A 23,995-nucleotide genomic window follows, 5' to 3' on the forward strand; every position below is an offset into this window, starting at 1 on the left:
TCATTATTTTTTTGAGAGAAGCCGTTGGAAATATCAACTGCTTTGATTATGAAACAAATAGTCTGCTCAATAGATCAATTTTCATAAATTTTGCTCAATTTTGCTCTATTATCATAAAAGTTTCCATGAAATTTTTGTTGGTGTCAAAAAGCAAATTTAATTTCATAGGGCACCTTTTAAGTATTTCTCAGTCTTTTTATCACGTGCTCTTTTAGCAGTGAAATTTTGCTTCCAGAATTTGCAATAGGAAATACTGATTCCGATTTTGAATTCTGCCATGTGGCCGTCTACGCTGCTCGCAACTTTACCCCGGTGGGCCAAAAAACTTTAAAAATCTTTCTAGAAATATCTTCTTCCACATTTTGCATATTATTTATTCTTTGCTGGGCATACCTCCAAATGGCTTATGCAATTAGGTTTCCAAATTTCAAGCAAAATTTGACTTATATCGTTATTTTTAGTGGTATTTTGTCCTTCCGATCTGATCTATGGATTTTGTTCGGTCTGCTTTGCTCTCGACTGCGACTGGGTTGTGATATTCTTGTTCGGTTTTGGTTGATAAGAGCACTGGTTTTTGTATGATGCCTCTCTTTTAATGTTTTTTTTTGTTTTATTCTGCTCTTTTCAATTAGCCTGTCGTATCGAATGCTCAAGCGAATCTTGCGTCGGTCGTATTCCTTCGGATTTTTCTTTGGAGAATCTTCGCTGAGCGTGTGAGCTTCAAACATAAGTCTCACTCACTCTTAGCACAGTCACCGAAATGAGTCTTCTATGCTTACTCTGTCAGCTCCTTATTTAAACGCGCCAGGCTTTCGTTCTTTTTTTTGTATGCGAGACAAAAGATATATCTTCCAAACAAATTTATTCTATCTACCATGGTTATGTTTCGCTCTCCACATTACTCACTTTTTTGCTCACCGGTAGATCGATGTCTGGCTGACTTAGTCTAAACTATCTCTAGGCTTCCTTGTCCAAATTTGATAATATCTCATTGTTTTCCTTTCCGTCTCCCGCACTGACGAAAATGGATTAGGATCGATTCAAGTACGAAAAAAAGTCCGTTTTAATTAAGATCGATTTTAGAATGAAAAAAGTATGCAGGTTAAATGGAAAAGGTTATGATTGATTTGGATCATTTTCAAATCGATTTAAATTGATCTTCAATCCCAGCTAAAAAATTGATCCAAATCCATTTTAAATTCATTTAAGTTTACTTGTTTCAGTCTTTTATTGTTTTTGTTTTTAGTAAGATTTAAAAAATAATTCTATTTAAATCAATCTTTTATTCGAAATTCACCAGTTTCGAGTTTGTGTTACTTTTATTCAGTGACCATCATTTTTCATTTACATCCATAGCGTATGGTAGCATAATAAAAAGACTAAATAATTTTCAAAATATCGACAACATTTTATGAATCTTTTGAGCTCAAAGTTTGATCTATATTCATTTTTTTTCATTTAGTTTTTTGCCAAATATTTGAATTATAATGATAATTTTTGATAATTTCATTGAAATTTTGAGCTCAAAATTTGATATATTTTGAGTGTTTTTTTTATTTGTAACATAGTTTTTTGCCTAGTATTTGATTTACACTGATAATTTTCGATCACTTTCTTGATTTTTTGAGACCTTTATCTTGATTTTCTAAGTTGCTTTTTGCCTAAAATCTGACTTACAAAGATGAATTTTTATAACTTTGTTTCATATTTTTGAGCTCAGAGTTTGCTTTATAGTGTACAGTTTCTTGTTTTGTTACATAAATTTTTGCCCACTATCTGATTTACAATGATAATTTTTGATGATTTCACTGCAAATATTAGAGCTCAAAATGTGATATATTGTGACCCTTTTTTTGATTTGATAATTTAAATTTTTACCCATAATCTGATTTACAATGATGACTTTCTATTGGTTAGTTGCATTTTTTCGAGAATCAATTTGATTTTTCTGGACTTTTTTTGAATTCTAAAGCATCCAGAACGAGTGATTTTATTTCAAAATTTTTTTTAATTTCACGTTTATTTTTAGCCGTGTTATCAAAAAAGTGGATTAAAATCGATTTGAAATGAACACTTAATCCGATCTGCTCACCTGTCTTTTAAAATGGATTTAAGAATTTTAGTAAGTTCGTTTGGTTTTAATTGACATTCGAGTGGTTTTTAGTGAGCCGGAAAAACCATTCAATTCGCATTAAATTGATCTTTTAGACACTTATATCGATCTTTTGTCCAACCCTACCCCCCCCCCCCGCGTTTCAAAATTTTATTTTTCTTAGTTGCTTTACGTGTGATTATGACTAAACGCGTGATTTTCCGATGTGAAGTAAGAAGAAAAAATCGTTTCACAATAGTTAGTTTGTTCACCCCGTAAAATTTAATTACATTGAATCAACGCTTAAATAGTTTTTCAAAAACTTACACTCAAATGTGGGGAGGGAAGAGCTTTAAATTGATCCAAAACTTTAAAGAAAGATCAATTTAACTCGATTTCAATTCCGTTTCAGTTCCTAAAATGCACCTTGTTAACCCATTTGAATCGATTTAAAATCGAATTAAATCAATTTAAATCAATCCGACGCCAGGGCGGGTTCCATGAAGGGGGTGTTTTGGATTTGCTGTTCCCTCTCAGGTTTCGCTTGCTTTCTCTGGTTTCTGTTTTCTTGGTCTTGACGCTGCGCGTTTGTTTTGCCCGTAATTTTCTATTCTAAGGCTAATTCCGGTAAGCCTGTATATACTGATTTGTTTCGCAATAAAAGGTTACTAACTTTTTTTCGGAAAAACTGCTATTTTGTGAGTCCCACGATTTATTTAGTCTCTTCTATATTAGCGGCTCATGTGAAGTTTTGGGTCAAAAGGTTTGGAAATACGTTGTGGATGCTTTTGTTCAGCTGACAACGCCATGTCGCACAAAGCAATCCGCTGCTACGGGTAGGTAAGAAAACCTTGTGAAAGCTTGGTTCGTTTGCGATGAGTAAAAGTGGGAATAGCTGAGTAATTTAGATTAAATACAGGTATATGAACAACTGTATTCGATTAGATAATTCTAACGACAATAATTTCTAATCCAAGCACGCAGGGCAAACTTTTTTAGCAGGTGCTATCATAGTCTAACTTATAGCTATGTCTGTCAAGACCGATCAACGAAATTGGTATACATAATCTTAGTATACACAATCTTAGTATATGTTTCAGTTTTGATAAATAATCCAATCGGATGATACTTCGCTACTGATTAAAAAACTATGAGTCTACAGCGTTCAATTTGATCTTCGCTACTCGCGCCATGTCCTCATTTTCAGTCAATTCAATTTTCGCTTGTCTTCTTTTTTGTTGTGTAGCATCATCGTTTTCTCTGTTCTCGTCTTCCTCAGTCTTGTTTTATGTTTTCTCAGGGCGCGGATTTTCAAAAAAAATTTCGAAAATTTTGTCGAATTTTTTTAAGCTTCACTAAATTAATTTTCCAAACCCTCCCAAAGCACTGAAAAGACCCTGCTTTGGCCAAATTTTTTGCGCTGCAGGCAAAATTGTGAAAAAAAAAACAATTTTAAGCACTTTTTTGGAAATTTTTGGCCGAAAAATTGCTTTTTTTCGGCGCGCGCATCTCCTAAAAGTTAGTAAATATGGGCACCAAAGCCACCTTTAGAAAGATTTTAGGTTCCCTCAGCCAAAAATTGATATCTCAAAAAAGTAGAGAGGGGGGCGTTAATGGCGAAGGGAGTAAAGAAATAGAGCAGAAGAGGCAGGGAAGAGAGGAGAAGATGTATGCTGGGGCTGGGGTGTGGGGGAGGGGTTGATATTGGCTAACCCAATTTAATCACTTGCACGACAAAGTTTAGGCGATCGAAATCATTGTTTTTACAGAGCAGTTTACCAACTCTCAAAAACAATTTAAGCTCATAATAATTTTTCTCTCAGCATCTTTCTCTTCTGTCATCTTGGTTTCAAAGCATCTTCGACATGCTTGGTGAAATAATAACACACATCTCTGAGTACGTGACACTTTTTGGGTTTAAACTAATTGTCAAATTAGCCGATCCAACATATATTTCGACTTTTTGTTTACCCGAGAGTCTGTTTTCTAGTTTTAGAATTTCAAGAAATGGAGCTCTTAAATTCTACTTGATCTTATTTAAAACAATTTATACTTCAACCTCTACACAAAGCAATACGCAATAAAATAATATTCTTTTGAATTACGCATACTAATTGTTATAAAATTTTAATTTCCTTGCAAAAGAATTGAAACTCGTTTCAAACTATAAAATTCATTAGTGGCATAAGCAGCAGCGCATTTAGAGAAATCCGGTTAATTAGTAAGGAATCTTATTTTAGGCGTCAACTTTTTGTCAGGCAGACTAGAAAAAAATATATTTCCCCTGGTCGCCCAACTATCGCAAAGTATCTCGCCACTGATTATAATGGTCAGTTTAAATTTGTGAAAGATTAGATGCGCTCAATGATCCTTGATACTTATTTCGACTGTTGTTACTCGCCGATTGCGATCTCCCTCCCCTCTCGTAAGTTTGTTCAGGCGGCCGACTGTACCTCACATTTATGTCACTCAAACTCGGCAGTTCCACTTCACGCTGTTGAATCAACTCAACGATGGAATTTTCCAACTGACCTATCAAGGTTTCAGTATCCAAGCTGGCGTAGTTTTTAGTTCGAGAAAGTTGCGGTCCGTCTATAATAGAAAGCAATCGAATTAGAACTCCTCTGAAAGTTTCAGCACCGCCTTTAGATTCTTTTAGTTGTGTGATTTCGCTTTCCTGAAGTTTGACTTTACTTTCAAGACTGTCAATAAGTTGTTGGTAGTTTATGTTGAGCGACAACTCGTCCTCGGCACCAGAAGAGTCACCGCTTTCGCCTTTCGGCCAAGTTTTTGTCTTGATTTTCGCCGACTTCTTTCCCGAAAGTATACTCGTTGAGGTCAAGTTCGGGTTAAAGGTGACCTTCTTTGAAGCCATGCTACGGTTTCGTTTTTTGATTATTTCGAATGCATTTTCCATTTGGTCAGCCAAACCCAAATCTTCAGCCGGCAACTTGATGTCCAAATCTTCAACAAGCTGATCGAAAGCGTATCTAATTGAGGTCATATCTTCAACTTCATTTTCTTCGAGTTTCGAAATCAGAATCTCGTTTTCCATTTCAAGCTGTTGGACTTTTATTTCCAGCTTTTTCATGTCGCCCATTTGCATCTGCAGGCGTTTCATCATCTCAGTTTGACCCATCAATTTGGCATTGGCAGCAACAAGATTTCGCTCCAAACTCTGCGTCTTACCCGGTTCTTGGGATATACCCGTCAAGCTTGAAAGTTCCTTCTGAAGTTGCGTGACCTTTGACCTTTCTTGGTTCAACTGATCCTCGAGGTTTGTTGTGTTTTGGTTGCTACCTTCAGCATTCTGATCTTTAAGACTTTGAAGCTCGTCCTCTAAACTTTCAATTTGCGAGCGCAGTTTTTCTTCAGCATTATCGCTGCGGCTATCTCTTGAGCCGGGACTGTCTTTACTCTGCTGTCTGAGCGCTTTAATTTCAGCTCGCAGCTGCTTTTTCGTCTCGATCAGTTTCGTGTTTTGGTCAATAAGACTCAAAACCTGTTCTTGCAACTCGGCCTCTTTGTTTACTTTAGCTGAGCTCGATTTTTGAACTTCACCTTCTAGAACTTTGATTCGGTTCATTAACGAAATCTTTTCAGCGCTTGCTGTTTCTGAAATACTTTGTTTCAGACTTTCATTCACAGATTTTCGTTTTTCAGCCTCAAGCGAGTATTTCAAATCTTCGTTTTCTTCTTCGAGTTTGATCAAAGCTTGTTTTAAGTCCGAACTATTTTTTTCAATAATTTGGGCAGATTGCTTTTCTTGATCCTTAAGCAGTCGTCGTAAATCTTCTTTTTCAGTTTCGACTTTGGTCAGATTTTGCTGAAATTGTCCTTCTTTTTCAGATAAATTTTCCTGCAAACCTGAGAGTTCTTGTTTAAGCATATCAATTTCGGAATACAACTGAGCGTTGTTGTCGAGATTTGCGTATTTTGCTGAAGGCGAATTAATGGGTTCGGGCGCTCGGACACTTCCTAAGACTTCATTATTTTCAGTTGAATTCTTCATTTTCAGCTCATTAAGTTGGTTTTTCAATTCGAGGTTTTGATTCTCGAGGTCCTGGTTATCATTCTCGAAGTCTTTGGCGACTCTTCTTAAGCTCACCAACTTTTCGTTCACTTTGGTTAAAGCGATTTCCGACATCCTACCCGAGTTGGCGCTCGGATCGGGTTCGAATCCAGCAGAGCGAAGCAACGCGTATAAATTCGAATGAATTTCGTTTTGTTCATTCCTCAGTTCCTGGACATACATTTCACTTCCGGAAATTTTTCGCTCTCTTTCGTTGCTTTCTTCCTGATGTTGACTGTTGCGATTTTCAACTTCAGAACGGATCATTTTGACCATTTGAAGCGATGGTTTTGGATATTCAGGAGCTTTATTCAGAACTTTCAGAATTTCGTACAAGTTCACTTTGATTTCGTCGACCTCTTGTAGCTGATTTTCGTGCATGTTTTCCATCGATGCTTTCAGTTGTTCCGTGGATAGTTTTGAAAATTCGTTGAAAATTCCGGATGAGTTTGGGTGTTCGCTGCCCATAGGCGACATATAAGAGCTCGCTATGCTCATTTGGGAGCCTTTCAAGTTCTGACTACTTTTTGATTTCTTCACCAATTTCGAAGACCCCTTCAGGAAACTTGTCAAACTCCTACCCCGTATTGAAGACCGAGCTTGAATTGGTTGTTGAGTCGGTTGATTTTTGATTCTTTCAGTCAAAGCTTCCATCTGGCTCGCAAGCTCTTCCAAAGTACTAGAATTGCTAAAAAGCATGTTATATTTGCTTAAAAGCCTTCTTAGAATGTTCTGACAGGCTATCGCATCATCGTAGAACATTTCGCTGTCGTCTAATCGCTGCAGCAACATTCGGTTTTCATTTCGCTCATGCCACGAAACGTCTTTTTCACGCTCTAACTCCGAAACTAAATCTTCGTACAAAGTGAGGACAAGACTTTCTAAATCTTGGCCGTCGTCCAACCCAATATTTCGCATTTGGAGAAGTGTACAAACCTTTTCCCTCGTGTGTTGCAACTCGACTTCGAAGTCTGCATTGTTTGTCGTATTTTTGCTATCATTTTCGTCACTTTGAGGCGTTTTCTGAGGTTCATTCTTTCGAAGATCGCTTATTTCGAATTGCAGAACTTTAATATTTTGATTTAGTTCCTCCATTTGGAAATGATGCTCAGATTCTTGATTTTCTTTTTGAACCAATTCTTTTTTGAGCTGATTATTTTCCTCCGACAATTTTCGTGCTTGAATTTCAAGATTTTCGATTTTTTCTGAGCTTTTGTATTCCACATTTTCTTCTTTTTCGCTCTCTCGCGCATGTTTAGACTCAGTCAAAATGACTTGATTTTCTTTGTGAGCTAATTCGTTTTTGAGCTGAATGTTTTCCTCCGACAATTTTTTTGCTTTAATTTCAAGATTTTCGATCTTTTTTGAGATTCTGTAGTCCACATTTTCTTCTTTTTCGCTCTCTCGAGCATGCTTAAGCTCTGTCGAAATGGCTTCAAAAATCGTTGTGAGCTCATTCAAGAATGAGTTTTGATCAATCTGAGATTCAAGTCCCGTTTCTTTGGCATAATAATGAACAATTTCTTTGCATTTCAGAAATTCTTCCATTTGCGATGTGTCAGAACTCTGTCGGGCCTGCAATCCTCGGAGCTTTTCGGCTAATTTTTCATTCTCTCCGTTGAGTTCTTTCAAAAGCAAATCTTTTTTCTCAATTCTGAGTTTCAAGAATGTTGCAAACGCTTTGAAATATTCGTTGATGTCATTTTGATACTGTTTCTTGGGGCTTCCTCCAAAATTTTTGTACAAGTTATCCAAGTTTGTAACAACGCTATTTCTGAAATTGTCGAAACCGTCTTCTAGTTTTTTATTCAGCTCAAAATTTTTCTTCTCAAGATTTTTAACTTGTTCTTCTAGGCCTTTGACGAAATCAACAGAGCTATGTTCAATTGTATTCGACGGCGAATCGTCTGTTTGGAACTTGAATTCCACTTCACTCTTGACTGTTTCAACTTTTTCTACAGTTATTGTTGACTCTTCAGAAACAATTCCTGAATCTGACAGATTTTTGAAAGCGCCGGCTCTGATTTGGTTTTGCATTCCGTTCAAAGTGAATTCTAAATCTTCTTTTTCAGATTCGAGAACTTCGATTTTGTTTCTGAGATACGCAATTTCTTGAGACCGATTGCCATCATTTTGACCTGAATTTTGACGTTTCTGCATGTTTGATCTAGAATCTTCTAGACTGTCTTCCAAGTTTCGAATCTGGCTTTTGAGCTCACGGACCAAATGCTTCTGGCTCTCAAATTCTGCTTGTTTCTTTTTCAAATCTTTGTTTTCGGAAGTTATTTGGGACAACTTTTCGTAATTGCTTTCATTTTTAGCCAGTGATTCTTTTTGCTTTTTAAGTTCAGCTTTCGTGTCAAGTAACTCTTTATTTAACTGATTTTTATCATTAATCAGTTTCTTGATTTCTGACTGATTTTCATTTGTTTCATTTGCCAGTTGACCAATTTGATCGTTTTTAACCTGAATTTCTCGATTAAGTTTTGATATTTCGATTTTCAGACTTTCTCCGTCATAATGATTTCGGTCTTTTCCGTCTTCTGATTTGGGTACTTTCAAGCTTTCGATTTCATACTTCATTGCAGAGTTCAAGCTTTCCAAGTTTTTCAGCTGAAACTTCAGAGAATCAATTTGCTCCGTCAATTTTTTTGTCTCGATTTCATGTTCTATATCTGAAGAAGGTTTCTGCGCTTTTGAATTTGCCAACCTCAAATCATCTTCTAATTGATTGATTTTAAGCTGAAGTTTTCCAACTTCTGGGTTTTTCAGAAGTGTTCCAACTTCTGCATCTGACGAAGGTTTTTGCGCTTTTGATTTTGCCAAATTCAACTCCTCTTCTAATTGTTTGATTTTAAGCTGAAGTTTTCCAGCTTCTGGGCTTTTTCCTCCAATGTCTGAAGCTTCTCTCAAACGCTTTGTCAAATCGTGAATCTCGAATCCAGCATCTCTGAGATCTTTAGTCAAGCTTTCAATTTTCTTGTTCTTCTCTTGCTGTGAATTTTTCAACACCTTGATTTCCAAATCTTTTTCACCAACTTTTTTCTTCAGTTCCTTCAATTCTTTTTCGTTATTCCCATTTCCCTTTCCAAATGAATAATTATCACTGCTTTCGAGTTGCGCAATTTTCTCCTTGAGACGAGCGAGTTCTCCGAGAAGCTTCACAGTTTCGCTTTCTTTCATTGCCAGTTGTGATTTGGTCGCTTCCAGCTGTGTGACAATATCTTTCATTTTTCCCAACAAGCGCTCTTTAATACCTGCAGCTTGCTTGGAATCCGGAACATCGGGTAGACTTAAAGGGCTGTTTAATTCGGGCGCTGAAGAAACCTGAGCCGAGTTCTCAAAGACCAGTTCGTCGTCGACTATCGCTTTTTGTCGGTTAGTCTCAACTGCTTTCTTCGGCTCGGAAACCTGGGCCTGCTTTTTCTTAGACGAAGTATCTTTAGCCGAAGTTTTGTTTGCTTTCAGTTCTTCCAACTCAGCTTTGACCATTTTGTACTTGGTGCTGAGGACTTGCAGTTGTACGTTGCTTTGGCTCAGCTTCGTCTGTTGCTCGGTGACTACTTTGTTCAGGTATCTGTTCTCTGTTGACTTGTTCACGCCTTCGTCGTAATCATCATTTGAGGAGTCGCGACTCAAAGGGAGCTGTTCCTAAAATAACAAAAGATGCCAAATGTTAAGAAAAGTTGCCTCGATAATTTGAAAAAAAAATTTAGTAAAACCTAGTAGAACAAAACTGATAAAAAGACAAAAACACGAAAAGAAAAATAAGTATCCAAAATAGATTAAGAGATACATTATATTATTACAAACGGCCAAAAAGTATGAAATTTCCTCGTCAATCATAACCAACGCAAGTTTTCAATAAGTCAATTCTTTGACTGCAGACGCTGATCTAGGATTTTTTGAGTAGGAAGGATTAAATTGGATTTTCCAAGTAACTGCTCTGAGCTCAATAAAAAATGGTAGGAAAAAACTTAGTTCCACTCTCTAATTCAAAAAACTTTTGGAGCAAAAGGAGGAGCCCAACAATATTTGGGCTCGAATATTCAAAACATTTTGGAGCATAAGGAGGAGCCCAACAATATTTGGGCTCCAATATTCAATAGTTCATGCAAGCTATAAATGTTGTGCCATTGAGTGACTAATTGAGTTGTCAGGGGGTCGAATTTTTTAAAGCAATGTCCACTCACTCGCACATGAACGCTGATCCCACTACTGTTTAAGGTGGCAAAATATGCTTATTTCAGAAACAGGGGCGGATTTGGGGGGGGGGGGGGGCGGACGCCTTTCCTTTCAGGGATTCGACCCCCTGCCGACCCAAAGGGTCCCCCCTTTGGTACTTTTTAAAAAATTTATTTTTGGTCGACCGACCCTAAAATTTTTCTAAAGGCGCCCCTGTTCAGAAACCATCATTTTACTTACCATTCTGCTTTTCAGCCGGATAATTTCCAGGCGCAATAATGACGCTGTATCCGCATAGCACTTGATGATGAAAACGGCCAATGTCAACACGTAAGAAAGAAGCAAGATTAAATCCTGCTCCCAGCAGGAAAAAATCATCTCTACAGAAATTCAACTTCTGGTAAGAAACTGATGCCAAACTATGAGAGTTTATGATTAAGGCGTGAAAATTTTGAGGCAAAAATTGAAAGCAAATAGAAACAAGCTTGGGTGTTAAATGAGTTTATGAAAAGTGACACGGTTGAAGAAACACCTTAGCAAGACTAGTGAACAAAACGAAGTTTTAATCAGTTTTTTTTATAGTCTTTACTAGCAGTGTGGCGTGTTGTTCAATTTACGTACAAATCTTCATCATGAATCATAGCATAATTAAAATGGTGGCTTTTATGAGTATCAGTTTGTGAAAAAATGAGTAGTCAAAAGTCATAGTTGTACGTATAAACATATTGAAGTTGAAGTCATTGCAATGTGCTTCATTAGGCGTCGTGATCACATTTTTAAGATCCGTGAATAATTTATGTTTGTTTCAAGCTTCAAAAGACAATAAGCTATCAATAGTTTTGAAAAACTGATCAACCGATCTGCAGCAGATATGAGGTGTAATATGCTAAAAAGCGATGTTCCGAACACTGAAATCGGGACGGAATTTCGGGTTCGGAAGAATTTTTTTTTTCACACTAGGTTGCATTAATAAATATATCTCAAACCAAGTAGTTTCATACCAAGTAGAATTTTCACGTCATACCAGTTAGTATGTATGAACATAGCGAAGTCATAGCAATATGCTTCATTAGACGTCGTGATTAGATTCTTAAAAAACGTGAACAATTTGTATATTTCAAGCTTCAAAAACCAAAAAGCTATCGACAGGTTTAAAATTACAATCAGTAGATCTGCAGCAGTTATTAAGAGGTGTAAAAAGCTAAAAAGCATTGTTCAGAACAACTGAAATCGGAACAAACTATTGGAATCAAAGGAGATTTTTTACCTTAAAAACCAAATAGCATAAACAATATTTTGATAGTTTTTTGCGAGGTATCATATTAAAGCCATGTCAATTGGGAAAAGAGTGACGATAAAAAACTGATCTGTTGAAAAAGTTTCGCGTGGTTGAGAAAACAGTTACCAATTTTCAAGTTTGGTTTAAATTACCGCAGATAGGGGACGAAGGAAAAACAGATTGGAAGATTTTGAGACCAAACATCATAAAAATTTATGGAAATTGATAAGTGCTTTCCATTTCCTCTCTATGACAACCTACAAAAAATACATAAAGAAAATATTTTAAAACATCTGAAAAAAAGCTTTGCTTCATTGATTAATTTTTAATTATCTTTCATTCATTAGTTTTGCGCTTTGCAACATACATGACTGGGAAACTTTGTGCTACTCGCCCAGCAATCTCCCATATAGGTCGTTCCGAATACGGAGTGGACATGAACATCGAAAATAGGATTATTTTTGCTACAAAATCTGGCAACACAAAAAACCGGCAGATGAAGTCGAGATTGCCATCAAATGAAAAATATGGCATCAAATTTCAGCTTTCCGGACCTTTATACTTTATAAATTCATAGCAGAAAACAAGCTAGTTTAATTTGCAGATTTTATTTAGTCCAGTTTTCTTTTACCTAGATTTTTTCAAATGAAACTTGTGCTGAAATATGTATAGGAATTGTTTTTCATAACTTCCACTTGCATGTTTACTTTTTGCATTCATGAACTCCAATAGATCCAATGCTTTTTCAATTTTTTTTCTCTTGTGTACGATATTTGTGATACTTAGGAAAAAGCTAGTTTTTTCTCTTTAGCATCAAAAAAAATCAAACAGCGAAGGAAGCGCTGACTACCATTTTTCGCTTTTTCTATCCTTAAATGTCTAATTATAATGATTTGACTTCCAGCTGGCTGATTTTGCTTTAAACACGTTTGGCCCCACCTTTTGAGAGGAGTTCAGTAACAAAAGATTCCCCTAAACTACAAACAAACAAACAAACGTACAAGCAAACAAGGATAGCCTGTTGCTGTGCAAGTAGCACAGAATATTCAGCCTGTACTAAAAAAAACTAGAAAACAGGTTTTTTCGTTCGTTTGTTTTCTTTTTAAAATAAATGCCGTTTTTAGTGCGTGGTGAGTTTCGAGACTTATACAAAAGCGTAGAAAAATAGTTAATTAGGCTAGATCGACAACAATTTCTCGAAACCTGAAAACAAAGCAATTGTTTTTCTTATTTCGATTCGATTAGATGAAACGACTTTGTTAACCGATAAAAACTTAAGCGTGCAGCTGAATTTCTACAAAATTTTCTGTATTTTCCGAGCCATAATTTCGATGAACGTTTTTCTAAAGATCACTTGTAGTTCCAAAAAAAACAATTTAATAAATTGAATTGAACCCCTTGCCGTACTAAGGAGTCCACCTTTTTTAAACTATTTTAAGATAGCCATTTTTGGCTGACAGACCCTTATTTTTTTCTGAAGGCGCCAATACTGACTAATTTTGAGGGGGAAGCGTGCGGGGATTCCAAAACATTTCTAAAAGCGCCTTTTTTAACGCGTTTTTTCAAAATTTTGTCCAGGCGCAGAAAATTTGGCCAAAACGGGGTCTTTTCAGTATTTTGGGAGAGCTCGGAAAATCAATTTAGTCAATCTAAAAAAAGGTCCACAAAATTTTATATATATATTTTTCAAAATCAGGACAGCCTAAATTCACCACTGTCAAAAACTAAAGCATTTAATGCAAAATGTAGACAAAAAATGATGTTTTCTTCATTCTTTCATCAAAATTTTCCCTTATTGTTCTGATGTTCTCTCGGGCATTCACAATATACAAATAAGGCTTGAGCTATTACAACCAATCGAATAAAACTGGATTATAATATAAACAGAGAGGCGAAGCTGCGCTTCGCAAAAGCTTCGCAACATATAAAGCAGAGAAGAGATACTATAAAATTTCCAATGCAACAAATTGCAATTATAGCAAAAGTGCCACCAATTTAACACTTTTAATGAAAACTTTTATTTGCGAGTTAAATTAGAAAAAAAAGAAGGTTCGTAATAATACACTAACGCTCGTAAACTCGACAGTGTAAACATATTAGTTGAAGCAGAGTTAGGCTGTATTGTGCCTGCTGTATGAATTAATCTGCTGAATTAGTCTAAATAACAAATATTTCAACCAATTTTTCTCGACCTAAATGGATGCCTTATAGTTGTACGTAGGGGGTGGGGGGGGGGGGGGGCTTTTTGGGTGTTCAGGAGGTCGAATCGTGGAAAGGAGGGGGCCTTAGCCATAGCCATCGCTTTTTTCTCCTCCATAAATAACCTACTGAATTATTCGTCAACAATATTAACTAACTCCGACTCTTTTACACTTTCCTACACATTTGAATTTTTGTTCTGTAAAACTTAATTAACGTTGTCATAAAGCAATGAAAATTTGCATGGTGAACAAACTAACCATTGTGAACACAATTTTTTCATAAATGCTTTGTTACATCACGCAATCAGCCATTATAACACAAAAAAAGCAATTATGAAAACAGAAAATTTGAATTGTGAAAATGGAAAATTGGCCCAAGGATCTGATAACTAAAATTTTTTTCTCCAAAGTTGAGTGAAATGCGCAAAAACTACCAAATAATTAGTTAAATTAGTAATAATCACATCTCTTTTGCTTCTACCACAAACACGAAAGTTTTGTTTCGACCAGCAAAATCTTGGAAAATTGCGTCGACCGAAAAAAAAATCCGCAACCCCCCTCGCAAAAATCATAGATAAATCCCAAATGCATCTAGGAAGCAGCGGAATTAACTGATGGAGCGGGGCGGAGCTTCCTGTTTATAGTTGATGGAGTTGCCTTTTTTCGGGGATTTAGCGCCCTCGCCATTCATAGGGTCCCTTTTACATCAATTTTTGCCCAACCGACCCTAAGAACTTTCTGCGGGTACCTTCGGCGCCAATATATAGTGAATTTGAAAGGCCCTCCGTCCCCCTTCGAAAAAATTCTAGATCAGTTCTGTATAGATCTAGTTTTTAGTTTTCATACAACATATGTTGGTCGCATCATACCATTTAACCATGAACTTTGTTTCAAACTACAAAAAAGTTCATTCAGTATTTACTCTGAATCGGCAGATAATTCTTGAACTGAGTCAGAAATCAATTGTTTAAAACTTAAGTGGAGCCATGGTTAAATTTGTGACCTATTTATCCTTGTTGTGTTTCTTTTCGTTGGATTGTGACTGCAAGCGTCTCAGTAATACAAGGTGTCCAGAGCTAGTCGTTCCAGTACACATAGAGCTGGATGAGTTGTTGGGTGAGTGGGTTCAACTTCACAAGGAGAAAGGAAAGGTGGTGCCCTGCAGACAATTAAAATTCAGATACACAGGTAAGACACTCACTATTCTCTTACAGGAGGCCATAGTACAGACATTTGGCCACGGATTCGTCATCAGGTTTTTGAGAATCTATGTAATAAAGCTTGTGCACGGAACCCGTCTACTCGTAATTTTGTAGTCAATGAAAACAGTTGAATGAAAAATGATCTATCTGCAATTTTCCACGAATGATTTACGGCTAAAAAGAAAAGTGCATTTAAAACTGCATAATATCCAGCATAGTATAAGACAAATTAGCCGCAGAATAATTGCCACAATAGCTTGTTCGATTCGATATCATAATAAACCATGCCTTAACAGGTGAATAGTTTCGATGTACTGAATTTGTTGAATCCTGAGCTAAGAAAACTGGATTTTTTGGCAGCTAAGATTTAACATAGAATACAACAACACATGCAATTCGGTTTACTCTTGCAAGTGGGGGCAAAACGGTTAATTAAATTTGCACCCAAAGTATTACCATTTAATATTCTAGGCTACCAAGTTGAATTGATGAGATCTGAAAATGGACAAAATTACGAGAGACTGCTGGGAACTGTGAAACCCGCGTACAGACAATTGACAGTGGACTTGGCCGAAAGCAGCTCTTTTACTCATTTCACATTGGATCATCCCAGCTCGGCCAGGAGAACATACAACTATACAGCCATTACGGTTTGGATTCTAGATTTCAAAAAGGACGATTACGTAACTCTCTATTCGTGTGCTGAAGTAGAAGGCCAGTGGGGGATTCAGAGGAATCATTATACCTGGGTCTTGTCAAAATATGGCAACATGCATATTTCCACATTTCAAGAAATCGAATCAAAATTTGTAAACTTGACAAAATTGATAATATATGAGCTTCATTTCTGTTAAAAAACATAGTGAAACATACAAAATAAACTTCTTATTGTTCATAATATTTTTTCCGCTGAAATTTGCGGACTGAAACAGAGAATTAAACAATTATTGACTTTTAACTAAACTATGTGATTCGCGAAAATATTACCTTGAGTAATGCACGCATTTTTTAGCTTGAGCTTCAATACATAGTCTGTGAAAACGCTCAACTGCATACAGGAAACATAGCCAACTGATAGCTTTTGAATTTGCATTTCAAAAAATAAAGATGGACTTACGGCTTCTTGAATTTGTAGAACAACTTTTGAATGACACTTTTTTGATAAAAGTAACCTAATTTGAAAAAACTAAATCAATGGTAGAAAGCTAGTAACTAATTTTCATTTTCGAAATTAGAAGTTGAACAAATTTTTTGTGCTATTTACAATTTTGCTGTTCGATAGTGGAGTTTGCCTACCAAAAGAAATGAAGTGAACATAAAAAGAAATCAAAAGTCAAACCGCGAAAAATCAAAATTGAGCGTAAACAAACTTTCAGACTTTTTCCTGAAAAAAGGGCAAATAAAATCACGAAGACCTATATTATAAGAGTACTCACTACGTTCTTACACTTAATTAGATTTTTAAATATATTTGAAAAAACGTCTTTCAAAAACCTTTCTATTGAGTTTTTTTGGCTGAAGATTTTTCATGTAGACAGCGCTGAATTTTGCAAAAACACCTCAAACATGTCAAAAAGGAACACTCAGAGACCAACAAATAAACCTATGGCCAACTTAAAAACCAATTTATTTTTTAATTAACTTGCCCAATTTGATAAAACGGGAACAAAATGTAATTTTTTCCGCAATGGAAGTTTTAAAATTCAAATCCCTATTTATCCTACATGTTTACGTCACTCGCACTTTTGTTACTACAGAGTCGAATTTGCTTTCTTTTTATTAAATTCTTTTGATTAAATTCAAAATAAAATCAAAAGACAAGCCGGGAAAAAATTAATTTGAGCGGAAACAACATTTTACCATAAAAAAAACATTAAAACAATAGACGACCTCAGCAAGTTTCGACATTAGTTGACATATAATCGTACCAAGTCACTCCATTTTTCAATCTAGTGATTATGATACCACCTCAATCCTCGCCTGAAACTCCACTCTATTCTCAAATAATCAACTTATACAATAATCCACAAAAACAAATCTGATATCTTAAACCTGATATAAATTCAAACTATTGAAATATGCTAAAGGAAAACAAAAAAAACACATTTTATGGATTCGTATTATAGCATAATGTGTTACTTCAAACTCAAAAATGTGTTTTTAAGGAAAAAATTTTCGTATATAAAAGAACAGCGCAACTTTGCACTACTGAAAGCAAAAATTATATTCTCTGACATATTCTCCCATTACAAAAATGAATTTCTATCTGTCGAAAATCTATTAATTAGTTAGTACCTACAGTCAATTCCTTCTCCAACATTTTTTTTAGTTTTTAGTTACAAATAAAATCACAATCTTCAGTCAGTGCTATTGAAGAGAAAAACAAAAATTTGAAAACAAAAAAATTTTGAAATCAAAAAAGAAAAATATTCAATTATCTTTACCATCAAAAGATTCAATGTAACTTCTTTAACTGGAGTTCAAACATTTTTAATACAGAAAAAACATATATAGGAGAAATTAACTCAACAAAATTAAGCAGAGAAACTATAGTTCATTCAAGTTTCTCCAAATAAATTTTCAAGCTCCAGACCGGACTTGAACCCCAAACATTTGTCTACCAAGCTTGTATGTTATCTGTATTCCAAGACCAAAAACAGCTGCTAATTGATATGCAAATAATCATAAGTTAACTGATCGATGATGTTAGCTAATGGGGAAAAAGTATATTACCCGGCTGCAAAACTTTTGCTAACATTAAGGATAAAAAATTGCCTTATTATTGCAATTAAAACTCTTACAAGCAGTACATGTGGTTTCCAGATTATTAACAGTTAGTTTCAAGAGAAACAAAAAAATCATAGCCAATAGAAGGATGAAAAAGGTTTAAAAAAAAAAGGAAAAATAAGAAAAAAAAATTGGAAATTTTTAACGTTCCAACAAAAAAAGAGAAACAGGTTAAAATTCGTTGAGCTTCAAGAACAGCTTTTGATTGACACTTTTTTGATAAAATTAACCTTATTTAAGAAAATTAAATGAATGGGTTTTATAGAGCCGGAAAACCCAATAACTAAAATCCACTTTCGAAACAACAAGTCGTTCACGATTTTCGCCCCATTTCCTTTTTCTTAACTGGGGAGCGCAAATTACCTAGCTTTTAGCAGCTGAGTTTTAATTGAACTGAAAGTGGTTATACACCTAAATGCATACATAAATACATTAATATGTATGAAAGCATCTCAGTAGTTATTAGAGCGCATTAAAACTTTACACAGCGTCGAAGCTTCGCTTCGCAAACACCTGCGAGAACACGACAAAACGCAGCTCTAGAAAGTGCAATAAAAATATAAATAAGCCATTAGAAAAAATTCTGCTAGGTCTAGGATTCGATCTGCGACCTACTGCAACATAGAGAATTTGAGTCTCACACACTAACCACTCAGCCACGCACGCTTAATCATCGACAAACACTATTCACGAATAAAGCAGCTACATATGCTAATAAATTACAAATGGTATTCAGCAAAATTGGCACCAAATACAAATAGACGCAATTTTGCAAGTAATAATTCAGAATATAACAAACTGTGGGCATCCACACTAACTTTGCATGTATGGAAAGCATAAAGCCATATTATGTATAAATTATGCATTTCAAAAAATTGCGAGATATATTGAGTTAGAAAATTTCTGAAATCGAGTTTTTATTATAGTAATGTTGTTTGAACAAATAGCTTTTTTCGGTTCATTTGATAAAATTAAAATGCATCAACGGTGTTAATTTATTACTATTCGAATGTCAAAGCACATTCTATCAAAAAGCTGTGAAGGAGCCCCAAAAGTGGCACCAATTTTTGCGACTTAGGTTAGCAAAAAAAGAAGGGAGTCTTACTAATCCTAAGCTGACGCTAGTGTAACAAAAGAAATCAGCAAGACTATTGTAAGTGAAAATTGCTTCGTTCTTTTACACTTGAAATTTTTGTTGTCTACGATTCGCAGAGAACCTATGAAAAGAAAAGCTATCAGGCCTGTCTAAGCATAGTACGTGGACAAGTTATTTTATTGAGCGAAGCTCTTTTTTTGCGTCTAGACCTTTCACGTGGTACAAATTTTGAACCCGGAATTAGAAGAACCCGGAATATCTTAAGTGAGAGCTCGTCCTCGCGCACTATTTTTCCAATACACTATCGTTGGATAGTGATCCAATACACTATCCAACGATCTTAAAATTAACGCCTTACCACAATGCTAAGTGCCTCTAATCCGAGCCCAATATCTTTTTAAACTTAGAAAACGTTTCATCTCCACAAACTCTTATTTCTCTCGCCATCATTCTTTCCAAATGAGCCCAACTTGCTTGTTTGCCGGCGTTTTTGATTGAATGCAGAAAACCACGTGAACAAAACTACTTTTTATACAATTTTGTCGGTACTGCGCCGAAAGGACTAAATGAAAATCAAACACTTCACAGCTACTGACAACGTTTAACAGTCGGTACGATAAAACACGGCGTGCAGTGTAACTGATTTATCCACGAGCGTTTTTATACAAAAATTTGAAAGGATTCAAGCCATAGACCAAATAACTAAGCCATAGATAGACAACACTTCATTTTAGACTATTTATAAATTTATATTATATTATTCATCATTGTGAACATGTGTATGATGCATATTTTGATAGAACAAAGCTAAAAGTTATTGAAATTAAGCGACCTCTGTATCATGAATGTAAATGGTTCTGAAACAGCAGTTGATTCAAGTTTTGAGTTGTCTGACAGTACTTGCCATGGGGACAATGATCATCAACACCATTCCAGTGCGAAACTTTCAAGTGGTATTTTATCACCAGTTCAAATGAATGGTTTGGATCAAAACAAAAACGCTGAAAATGAATCAAAAATTCACAATGCAGAGAGCGACCAAAGTAAACAAGAATCACTACCAGAAAACGATACAACACTTGCCAGACCATGTTTATCCGGAGTTGAAAACCAAATACGGACTGATTTTAGCGATACAACGTCAGACAGTGTTTCAAGCCAGCTTAATGAAGATATTAGTCTAAGTAATTCAAAATCCTTAGCTGATAGTCAGTTTCAGACAGCAAGCGATAGCAACTTTGTTTCTTCGAGCAGCAACAATTTACCCGAATCGAGCATTTTTTCGAATTCTGAAGAAAACGGAATCAAACCAAACACAATAAATGCAGAAGAAATAAAACAACAAAGTAATAACATTACGTCTTTTGAGAATCAAAATTCGGAAAAATTAACATTCGAAATGGTGAAACGAAAGAAACAATCCGAATCATTTGTCATCGAATTTCCTCAAAAAGCAGGAAACTTTCCGAAAAAGAAAATAAGTTCCAATAACTTACAAGACGGTTTTCAAAAATTTCAGCAAATGAAAATAGATCAACTAAAACAACAGAGAAAATTGAGAAAAGCTCAAGAGAAACGGAAGCAAAAAGAACGAGCGATGCCGCACAATATGTGGAATCTTCGGATGCGTTTTCTGATGGAGTTGAAAAAGTATCTCGGAGTTCCGTATGCGAAGAGGTATTTCAAACCGGGCGAGCCAGAGTTCGAATCAAAAATATTTTTGGACTGCTGTGGGCTAGTTAGGAGGGCTCTGTGGAATTTACAGTTTTTGTTCGGGTTTAGAATTGGTGAGTTATACATTTTTTTCATATTTCATTCCAAAAACGTAAATGGTATGTAATGGTACGCCCCCAAACGATATGATAATCGCTTTCTCTGAAAATGAATCATCGATCAAAAGATGAAAAAGACTCGTGGACTGTCGTCAGAAAAGCAACTGTAATTCAGTAATTCAGAGTCAATTTACAAAAGATAATAACGGGGATCTTTCGATCCAAATTTGATAAGATTATGCGTTTGCGTGTTTTTCGTTGGAACGTGAATGCCATAGTTTGCAAGACAACAAGAAATCCCATTCTTGCTTGGGGAGGAGATAAAGCTCAATAGGTACTTGAGGCATGTTTATAGTTTGAATGATATCAAGCTCAATAGGTACTTGAGGCATGTTGAAAATAGTTTGAATGATATGAACTCATAAAACAGATTCTCCAAATTGGAACGCCAAAATTTTCAATATCAAAGCTCAAAAATTACAAAAATTAAAAGTGAAAAGGAATCAATAAACTGAGGCATATAAAGCGACTTTTTTCTGCCCTCAAACTTTTTTTAATAAAATTTTTTAGATAAAATTCGATTTTTTCTTTTTCAAAACTTTTCTCGATTTTCAAAGAAAATAAACTTCAGTCGGTCAATTGATTGCGCACTGCGAACCATCTACTTGCTTTTGCTGACGTCTTTTTGTTGCGTTTTACCGTTTTTGCTTCGGGGGGGGGGGAGATTGCTTAATTGATCCCACAAAACCGCACCAACATTTTTTTCGACATCGACGCACGCAACTAACTGGAATCTTACTTTTGTACATACAGAAATATCTTTTAAGTAATGTCAAACTCGACGCAACTGTTTCAATTTCTGCATTCAAAACAAAATTTTTATGAAATTGCAGGTCCTTGGAACCAGGCCTACATGTTTGACACACTACCAATTGACATACAGGACGAAAAAGACATGAAGCCTGGAGATTTAGTGTTCATTTCTGGGACTTACAACGAAGGCGTCAAGTTCAAAAACTCACCTCACAACATGAAACACATCGAAGTGTGGCTTGGTAAAGGTCAAAAAGTCATAGGATCCCGGTGGCAACGGGGAACCGTCAGCATTTTCGATTCCTACAAGTTCGAATCGAAGTCTTACAGCAACATGGTTTATTATTTTAAGTCAATCGACACTTGGTTAAAAGGCATCTGCAAGAGTCATTGTGAACAACACCCTTGGAAATCAAAGCGACCCATAATGTTCTCAGAGAAATCGGTCTTTGCAAAGAAAGCAAGAGCTCGTAAAAACAAAACTTCTGCAGAACCAGATGAGAGGAAATCCAAAACGAACACGAAGGAAAACAAATCATCTAAAAAGTCATCAACACGTGCCAGAAAAAGGTCTGCGGCCACTAAAACAAAAAGCAAAAATAAACTTTCAGATGACCCTGAAACTGTTGCTTCTGAAGAATTTGTGACTGATTTTGGTGACCTTGAAATCGAGGGCCAACAAGAAGCAGAAGAGGAAGATGTTTCGGATATTGATGAAAACGAATTGAATAACGAGGAGCTGCTTGAATGCGACGATGATGACGGCGCGGATATTGAGGGCGCCGATGATTGTTTGAATGACGGGATGGGCGAGGATGATGATGACGACGATGAAGTCTCGTCGTTGGAGGGCGACCAAGAATCACAAGCTGAGGAGCTAAACCAAGATGAAGATTTGGAGAGTAGTAGCAGTCAGGAGCAACAAAGTGAATCGACTGAAGATATAAAAGCAACAGATGAAAATGCGTTACTAACTAACCCATTTGATGATATTTGAGTATGGATATTTGCTAAAATTCAAATTTTTCAGGACAAAAACTATTTTTTATTCGATCTAACCGCACGATAACCCCTTATGCGTGTTCCAGAATATCACACTGAAAATCAACCCCAGCTTGCTCGCTGTGATATCCTCGATTACGCGCATGAAGAAAAACCATTTCACCACTATGCGGCTGAAAAAGTTCTTCTGTCTTGTAACCTTGCTTGTAAGAAGATGATTGGACGACTTTGTAATTAATACTTACTAATTAAAAAGTAAAATAAGCAATTATAATTGACAGCAAAACAATAACCAATGCACCGAGAATTATTATCATATTTGAGTTCGAATAAGCTTGAGCTCCAGGTTTATCGAGTTTTGAATTCAGAGCCACTTTTTGTTCCTTGCATCCATTGATCGCTGTAAGACCTCCAAGCGAGTTCTGCGAGAACACTTCTAGCTGATTTTCGTCATAACCAGCCAAAATTGGAATGTTTAAAAATTCACTCTCCATAAAACATCTTGCAGGTAGAGCTATGTCTACTGATTTAGATTTCTTAGCTTGTCCTGTTTCTGCGAACACTTGAGAAATCCTATAGAAAACCGATTCCGATAAATCCATAGAGATATCATTCAAGAGATCGGTCCAAGCAAGGTTTTGTTCACGAGCAAAAACTCCCAAAACGAGTATATTTCCTTTGATATTTACTTCCATTTTAGATTGTTCTGCTATATTGGAAGTTTCATCGTGTTTCGAAAGCTCGTAAATACTAAACGTTATTTCTTTGAGTTCCTTATTGAGGTGTATATTCACAAGGTCTTCAGGCTTGACACATTTTTGGTTTGACAAAATTATGACATCTTTTGGATTTAACTTCTTAATTATCTCTTTTGAGAGCTTCTCAATTACTGAATTATATTCTGCGAAGTTAGAACTAGATAGTTTCATGTCTAAATCAACCGATACTCTATATTTTCTAAATATATCTTCTATATTTCTTTCTGCTTGCTTTATTTCGACTGAGTTTACATTTGTTACGTTTCCTTTGCAGACTTGAATGGCAACACTTTGTAGCTTGTGAGTTGTTAAATCAAAATAAATTCCAACAAGAGTTGAGATGGTTCTGTTGAAATCTGACAGCTGAAATTGAAGATTAAGTAATGCCTTTGACAAACAACTTCTAATTTCCGAGCTGGCATTTTTCGTAAAGTCTCCTTTAGCGTTTTTCGGTTCCCCGCTAAAGGTAACAAGGAACCCTATCAAATGGATTCCAGCGGCAAGATGAGAAAGAACATAGGTCAAACTAGTTTTCACATCTTTCATGGTGTTCAAGTTCAACTCGTTTGATTTCAAAGCATCAAAGATCACCACTTCATCTTGACTTGTTTTGCGCGGTACCCCAATTAAAGAAAATACTCCAGGAGCAGATTTTTTCACATTTTCCGTAAACTGATTTGGAACTGTTACTTTAAGTGACATGTTATAATCTAAAACAGAAAATTTATCGCGAACT

At 35.8% G+C, this 23,995-nt stretch overlaps 2 protein-coding genes across 2 annotated transcripts; one reads left to right on the forward strand and one right to left on the reverse strand.

Annotated features, from left to right (window-relative positions):
- Window positions 1-4,173: 4,173 nt before the first annotated feature.
- LOC134840399 (putative leucine-rich repeat-containing protein DDB_G0290503) lies at window positions 4,174-11,054 on the reverse strand. Its single transcript, XM_063856182.1, has 2 exons — window positions 10,590-11,054; window positions 4,174-9,815 (listed from the first exon to the last, which is right to left on the reverse strand). Exons 1-2 carry the CDS (start codon window positions 10,725-10,727, stop codon window positions 4,428-4,430), a joined length of 5,526 nt encoding a protein of 1,841 aa, XP_063712252.1. The 5' UTR covers window positions 10,728-11,054; the 3' UTR covers window positions 4,174-4,427.
- An 8,568-nt stretch (window positions 11,055-19,622) lies between these two features.
- On the forward strand, window positions 19,623-22,537 carry LOC134839206 (uncharacterized). Its single transcript, XM_063854680.1, has 2 exons — window positions 19,623-20,701; window positions 21,580-22,537. Exons 1-2 carry the CDS (start codon window positions 19,756-19,758, stop codon window positions 22,494-22,496), a joined length of 1,863 nt encoding a protein of 620 aa, XP_063710750.1. The 5' UTR covers window positions 19,623-19,755; the 3' UTR covers window positions 22,497-22,537.
- The last annotated feature ends 1,458 nt before the right edge of the window (window positions 22,538-23,995 follow it).

Source organism: Symsagittifera roscoffensis, chromosome 2 (genome assembly GCF_963678635.1).
Source record: "Symsagittifera roscoffensis chromosome 2, txSymRosc1.1, whole genome shotgun sequence".
NCBI lineage: Eukaryota > Metazoa > Xenacoelomorpha > Acoela > Convolutidae > Symsagittifera > Symsagittifera roscoffensis.